The sequence below is a fragment of the Hypanus sabinus genome, chromosome 5 (genome assembly GCF_030144855.1).
Source record: "Hypanus sabinus isolate sHypSab1 chromosome 5, sHypSab1.hap1, whole genome shotgun sequence".
NCBI lineage: Eukaryota > Metazoa > Chordata > Chondrichthyes > Myliobatiformes > Dasyatidae > Hypanus > Hypanus sabinus.
The window spans coordinates 175,473,583-175,480,805 of NC_082710.1; the positions used below are offsets into that span (position 1 = coordinate 175,473,583).

Consider the following 7,223-nt stretch of genomic DNA (forward strand, 5'->3'; position numbering starts at 1 on the left):
GGGATGTCCGGTTCATCTGATGAGATATTGGACCTGTTCGACACTGGAATCCTGTCATCTGGTTCTGTGTTTGGAAACTGGGATGAGAAGGTTTGACTGGTCCAAAGTTTTCCCTAGTCTTTTCTTCGGTCCCTGAATTCCTCCCCCCCCCCCACCTCCACGCCGCATTTTGCATACCTTCACTTGCATTTATTGCTGTAGAGTTTCTTCAAAGTTAAAGTAAAGTTATTATCTTAAGTACATGCAAAACTAAGATTCATTTTCTTGCGGGCATACTCAATAAATCCATAACGACCATGACAAAATCAATAAAGACCGCACTAACGTGTCGTTCTCCCAGTGTGCAAAAGACAACTATGTAAATACAAAAACAAAGAAAGAATAATAACAAATAAATGAACAGTAAATCAAAGGTCCAATTTAATGTCAGAGAAATGCATACAATATACACCGTGACACGAGGAAATCTGCAGATGCTGGAAATTCAAGCAACACACACAAAATGCTGGTGGAACACAGCAGGCCAGGCAGCAACTATAGGAAGAAGTACAGTCGACGTTGCGGGCCGAGACCCTTTGTTAGGACTAACTGAAAGAAAAGATAGTAAGAGATATGAAAGTGGGAGGGAGAGGGGAAATCCGAAATGATAGGAGAAGACAGCAGGGGAAGGGGTGAAGCTAAGAGGTGGAAAGCTGATTGGCAAAAGGGATACAGAGCTGGAGAAGGGAAAGGATCCTGGGACAGGAGGCCTCGGGAGAAAGAAAGGGGGAGGGGTGAAAGGGAAAGGGGGAGATGGATAGTAGGCAAGGAGTGATTGTGAGAAAGGCAGAGAGAGAAAAAAGACGGAAAAAAGGGGAAATAATAAATAAATAAGTAAATAGATAAATAAATAAGGGATGGGGTAAGAAGGGGAGGAGGGGCATTAACAGAAGTTAGAGAAGTCAATGTTCATGCCATCAGGTTGGAGGCTACCCAGCCAGTATATAAGGTGTTGTTCCTCCAACCTGAGTGTGGCTTCATCTTGACAGTAGAGGCCATGGATAGACATATCAGAATGGGAATGGGACGTGGAATTAAAATGTGTAGCCACCGGGAGATCCTGCTTTTTCTGGCGGACCGAGCGTAGGTGTTCAGTGAAACGGTCTCCCAGTCTGTGTCGGGTCTCACCAATATATAAAAGGCCACACCGGGAGCACCGGATGCAGTATATCACACCAGCCGACTCACAGGTGAAGTGTCGCCTCTCCTGGAAGGACTGTCTGGGGCCCTAAATGGTGGCGAGGGAGGAAGTGTAAGGGCAGGTGTAGCACTTGTTCCGTTTACAAGGATAAGTGCCAGGAGGGAGATCAGTGGGAAGGGATGGGGGGGGGGGGGGAATGAGTGGACAAGGGAGTCGTGATCCCTGCAAAAAGCAGAAAAGGGTGGGGAAAGTTGTGTTTGGTAGTGGGATCCCATTGGAGGTGGCAGTAGTTACGGAGAATTATATGTTAGACCCGGAGGCTGGTGGGGTGGTAGGTAAGGACAAGGGGAACCCTAGAACGAGTCAGGTGGTGGGTGGATGGGGTGAGAGCAGATGTGAGGGAAATGGGAGAGATGTGTTTGAGAGCAGAATTGATGGTGGAGGAAGGGAAGCCCCTTTCTTTAAAAAAGGAAGACATCTCCTTCGTCCTGGAATGAAAAGCCTCATCCTGAGAGCAGATGCAGCGGAAATGGAAGAATTGCGAGAAGGGGCTGGCATTTTTGCAAGAGACAGGGTGGGAAGAGGAATAGTCCAGGTAGCTGTGAGAGTCCATAGATTTATAGTAGATATCAGTAGATAAGCCGTCTTCAGAGATGGAGACAAAAAGATCAAGAGAGGGGAGGGAGGTGTTGGAAATGGGCCAGGTAAATTTGAGGGCAGAGTGAAAATTGGAGGCAAAGTTACTGAAGTCAACGAGCTCAGCATGTGTGCAGGAGGCAGCGACAATGCATGTGGAACAATGGATGTTGGCTTTGTGGTACAGTCCATGTTCCAAGCCTATATGGGTACCCGTCCCCCACTTTTCCTTTGCTTCATCAACGACTGCAGTACTTTGAGTTATGAAGGCCAATATGCCATAAGTTTTCTTTATGATCCATCTACCTGAGATGCGACTTTTGAGGAAATATGAATATATATATTCATATAGTCTGAAGGCACACACTCAGCTATTCAGGAACAACTTCTTTCCCTCTGCCATTCATTTTTGCACTTTTAAAAAATCTATTCAATATACATAGTTGATATACTTGTTTATTTATTATTATTATTATTATTATTATTATTATCATTTTATTTATTTATTTTCTCTGCTAGGTTATGTATTGCATTGAACTGCTGCTGCTAAGTTAACAAATTTCACGTCTGTCACATGCCGGTGATAATAAACCTGACTCTGATATTCCCAAATCCCTGTCTCCTACTGCTCTCCTTGCTGTACTTCCACGCACCGTGTAAGTCTGCTCTGGTTTGTCCTCCCAAACTGCAACACCCCACACTTGTCTGCAGGAAGTTCCACCTGCCATTTTCAGCCCATTTTTCTAGCTGGTTTAGATACTACTGAAAGCTTTGACAGACTTCTGCACTGTTCACTGCACCCTAATCTTGGTGTCGTCCACAAATTTACTGATTCAGTTTATCACATTATCATCCAGATCATTGATATAAATGACAAACAACAACAGACCCAGCACTAGTCCATGAGGCATTTCATTATTTACAGGCCCCTGGGCAGAGATGCAACCATCTACTACCACTCTCTGGCTTCTTCCATGAAGCCAATGCCTAATCCAATTTATTACCCCATCTCCAATGCATTGCAACTGAACTTTCTTGACCTACTGTACCTCACATACTAAAAAGTCAATGAAATGACTTTTTTAGTCATTTCGACTGGTACAGTACATAGTAAAAATGAGACAACGTTTTTTAGGACCATGGTGTTACATGACACAGTACAAAAGAACTAGACTGAACTACGTAATTAAAAAAAACAGAGAAAGCTACACTAGACTACAGACCTACACTGGACTGCATAGAGTGCACAAAAACAGTGCAGGCATTACAATAAATAATAAACAGGACAGTAGGGCAAGGTGTCAGTCCAGGCTTTGGGTATTGAGGAGTCTGATAGCTTGGGGGAAGAAACTGTTACATAGTCTGGTTGTGAGAGCCTGAATGCTTCGGAGTCTTCTCCCAGACGGCAGGAGGGAGAAGAGATTGTATGAGGGGTACATGGGGTCCTTCTTAATGCTGCTTCCTTTGTGGATGCAGTGTGTAGTGTAAGTGTCCGTGATGGCAGGAAGGGAGACCTCGATGATCTTCTCAGCTGACCTCACTATCCACTGCCGGGTCTTGCAATCCGAGATGGTGCAATTTCCGAACCAGGCAGTGATGCAGCTGCTCAGGATGCTCTCAATACAACCCCTGTTGAATGTGATGAGGATGGGGGGTGGGAGATGGACTTTCCTCAGCCTTCCCAAAAAGTAGAGACGCTGCTGGGCTTTCTTTGCTATGGAGCTGGTGTTGAGGGACCAGGTGAGATTCTCCATCAGGTGAACACCAAGAAATTTGTATATAGACAACAATCGCTGCCTTGCCTTCATCAGCTTTCCTGGTACTTCCTTAAAAAATACACAATAAAATCAATTAAACATGCCTAGTGTGCACAAAGCCATGTTGACTATCCCCTATTGGTCACCATATGTCTAAATACAGTGGATTCTGTAATTGGGATCAGTACATTTGGCCTAAATAAGCAGCTGCTCCAATTAGCCAAAGCTTCATGGAAATAGGTAAAAGGTATAAACAAAAACAAACTACTTTTTAAATGAGCAACAAATTATATATTTAAATGAAATACAGAGCAAATTAGAACATTACCAATACTACTTACATTACTACAAAACTGGGTATTAGTTTCAAATAGTTATAGTTGGAGGAATTCATCCAATGTACACTGTCATGATCTTTCTGATTGACTGTAAATGCACAAAATCAGTGCAGACAGCTAGTGCAGATAATGGACTGCCTTCATACAGTAGTTTCAAAAATGCATCCTCTAAATCTTTATTTTTATTGTAACATTGAAGATGATTATCAATGTCTTCAAGTTCTTCATAGCTCCTAACTGGTTGAAGTAGTGAAAAGTTTTCATTTTCACTCCCAGCTGTTTCTGGCATCTCTAAGCCCGGAGGCTTGAATTGAACTGAATTGACTTTATTACTTACATCCTTCATAGACATGAGGAGTAAAAATCTTTACGTTATGTCTCCATCTAAATGTGCAATTTATAGTAATTTATAATATATAGTATGTACAACAGGACAGTCAATATAACAGAAAAATACAGTTGTGTCAGCATGAATTAATCAGACTGAAGGCCTGGTGGAAGGAACTATCCCAGAGCCTGTTGGTCCTGGCTTTTATGCTGCGGAACCGTTTCCCGGATGATAGGCAGTTTGTGGTTGGGGTGACTCGGGTCCTCAGTGAACCTTTGGGCCCTTTTTACGCACCTGTCTTTGCAATCGTAGTGAGCAAAACAATTCTGAATTGTCCTACTGCTTATTTATCGCTAACTATCAGTGACAGGCTGACCAGTGATAGGCATTCAGGAGCATGATAGATCAGCTGGTTGAGTGGTGTCTCAACAACATTGCACTCAACATCAGTGTGAACAAGGAACTGATCGTGGACTTCAGGAAGAGGAATCAAGGGATCAGCAGTGGAAAGGGTGAGCAGTTTTACATACATGGTCTTCAACATCTCTGAAGCTCTATCCTAGAACCAACATACTGCTGCAGTTACAAAGAAGGCATGACAGCAGCTTGATTTATTGGCAGTTTGAGGAGAATTAGTATGTCGCCAAAGACATGCTCAAACTTCTACGTAGGTTCTGTGGAAAGCATTCTAACTGGCTGCATTACCATCTGGGATAGAATGGCCACTGCACAGGACTTAAGGTTTGGTTCAGCTTATTCGGGACTAACAGAGTAACAAGTGCTGATATGAAACGTACTCCAGTAAGACATAATTAGGTGTAACTTCCATTTCCTAACTCATCTATGACAGATGAGGATCGACCTGTCTAGTTGTCTCATGGTAACTCCAGGATTTCTCTCCCTTCTTGGGAGCTCCACTGTTTTAGTTCTGGTGGGATGTCCCCAAGTTTCCCCAAAAGTTCTTTCTTTTTTCAAGATCCACAGAGTGTCTCCCTCAAATCCACAGTGATTTTTTTTCTGAATGCTTCTGGACCTTTTCTGTCCTCAATCCCTGTATCTCGATTTATCTTCAAGAGTGACCTGTATTAGAGAGAGTTGTAGCATTGTGTCAGTTCATACTCATGACTAGTTGCACAGTCCACGTATATTTAAAAAAGCTCAGGCATATTTTAAATCTGCAGGGACACACACACACATTTACACTCAGAGTTCATTTGGGGTAAATACATCCTTCCCAAATGCATTCCACTCACTTCCTCCCTTACAGATTGACCTACCATCATGCCACCCTCAAACCACACCCACCCCTGCTCACATTTGCATCCAATCTTCCTCAGTCATTTTTCACTCTCTCGCTCGCATTGACTGGTCCCTTTGCTGTCTTCAGTACCTCTCCCTCTCCAGGACCCTCCACCTTTCCCTGTTTCCTTCTTTCCCTGCCCCATGTACTCCACCGTAGCCACTACCTCTCCACTTCTCTCAAAAGAAATCATTCACAGTTTTCAAAATAAAAGAGAAAGTTCTCGAATGCATTTTGAAATCTGAGGAAGACCAGCAGCTGATGGAATGATGTGCTTGTCTGTGTGATGATGTTGAAAACCCAAGAACAGTTTCGGTCGGCCACCTGACTGTGCCTGTCTCTGCTTCTCCCCCTAGTCTCTGTCACCCTGGATGTGAAAACGGCGGGTCCGATGCTCGAGGTGTCTGATGATCAGAAGAGTGTGAGATGGACCTGGCTCCCGAGGGATCTCCCGGACTCCAGGAAGAGGTTTACAAACTGGCCTTGTGTGCTGGGATCGGAGGGATTCACTTGGGGGAGACATTACTGGGAGGTGGAGGTGGCAGGGAATCGGAGCTGGTGTCTGGGAGTTGCTGCAGAATTCGTTGAGAGGAAGGAGTGGGTTGATCTGATACCGGAGACTGGATTCTGGAGCATCAGGCGGACTAGTGATGAATTTAATGCATCAACGTCCACTCGATCCCGTCTCCCTGCCAGTCCCATCCCCGGGAGGGTGGGAGTTTTTCACGGTTACGAGTTCAGGACAGTTTCATTTTACAACACGGAGACCAAGTCCCATCTCCACACCTTCACTGGGAATAAATTCATGGGGAAACTTTATCCTTTCTTCTGGACTGTGGATGAAAACCAGTGGCTGAGAATCTGCTCCGGTTCTGCTCCGGGTCTGTAATTGGGTCAGATTCTGGGACTGCCATCATGAGCGGGTCTCAGAGGCTGTGGGGTAGAAACCCCATCGAGAACAGGGTGGTTCCGACATTTGATACATCCTTTAAATTTGAGCAAATCTGGTGACCTTTTATTCAATATTTTCATTTGATTTGATTTATTACTCTTTCAATTTCTTTTTCAAAGTTTTAGATTTGATCAGTAAGTCTTTCTTTTCTTTTATTTTTGGTCGTATCATCAGAATGGACTGCCCAGTCCCTTTTCTTTTCTTTTTTTTTGTATAGTGCAGTGGTAGTTTTTTTTCTCTTTTTCAATTAATAATTTAAAGTTTTTTTTTCTCTCTTCATGAACTGATAAGAGGAAAATTAGTTGTCTTCTTTTTATTATATATTATATAGTAGCTTAACACTATGTATGAGTTTGATAATGTCTATTTCACTTTCTGTTTGTATTGTTATTGATATATATTTCAGATAATTCTCCTCCTGTCTGTATTTATGCTCCTTTTAAATCAATAAAAAGATTGATAAAGACAAAGAGAACAGGTTGGCCCTGTGAAGAGCCTCAAATTCTACATTGTAAAACCCCAGTGAGCCCACTAAATCCAAACTGCCTCACTGTCCCCACCCCTGCCCTCTCCCCATCGCCTTGAAAATTCTCTGTGTGTAAGTACTTACCCAAATCTTAGCAGGCAGTGCATTCCAGACCCAACAACCTGCTGCCAGAAAGGCACTTCCCCTCCTGTCAAATTTTTGTTCATTTTCAAATCTCCTTCATTCTACAACCCTTTGATTTTTCA

General features: G+C 43.3%; 1 protein-coding gene across 1 annotated transcript; it reads left to right on the forward strand.

Moving 5' to 3' along the window:
* Positions 1-3,052: 3,052 nt before the first annotated feature.
* On the forward strand, positions 3,053-6,497 carry LOC132394649 (E3 ubiquitin-protein ligase TRIM39-like; the record flags this gene model as incomplete). Its single annotated transcript, XM_059971005.1, has 2 exons — positions 3,053-3,077; positions 5,896-6,497. Coding segments are annotated over 2 exons (558 nt in total), but the record flags the coding sequence as incomplete, so codon positions are not given.
* Positions 6,498-7,223: the final 726 nt, after the last annotated feature.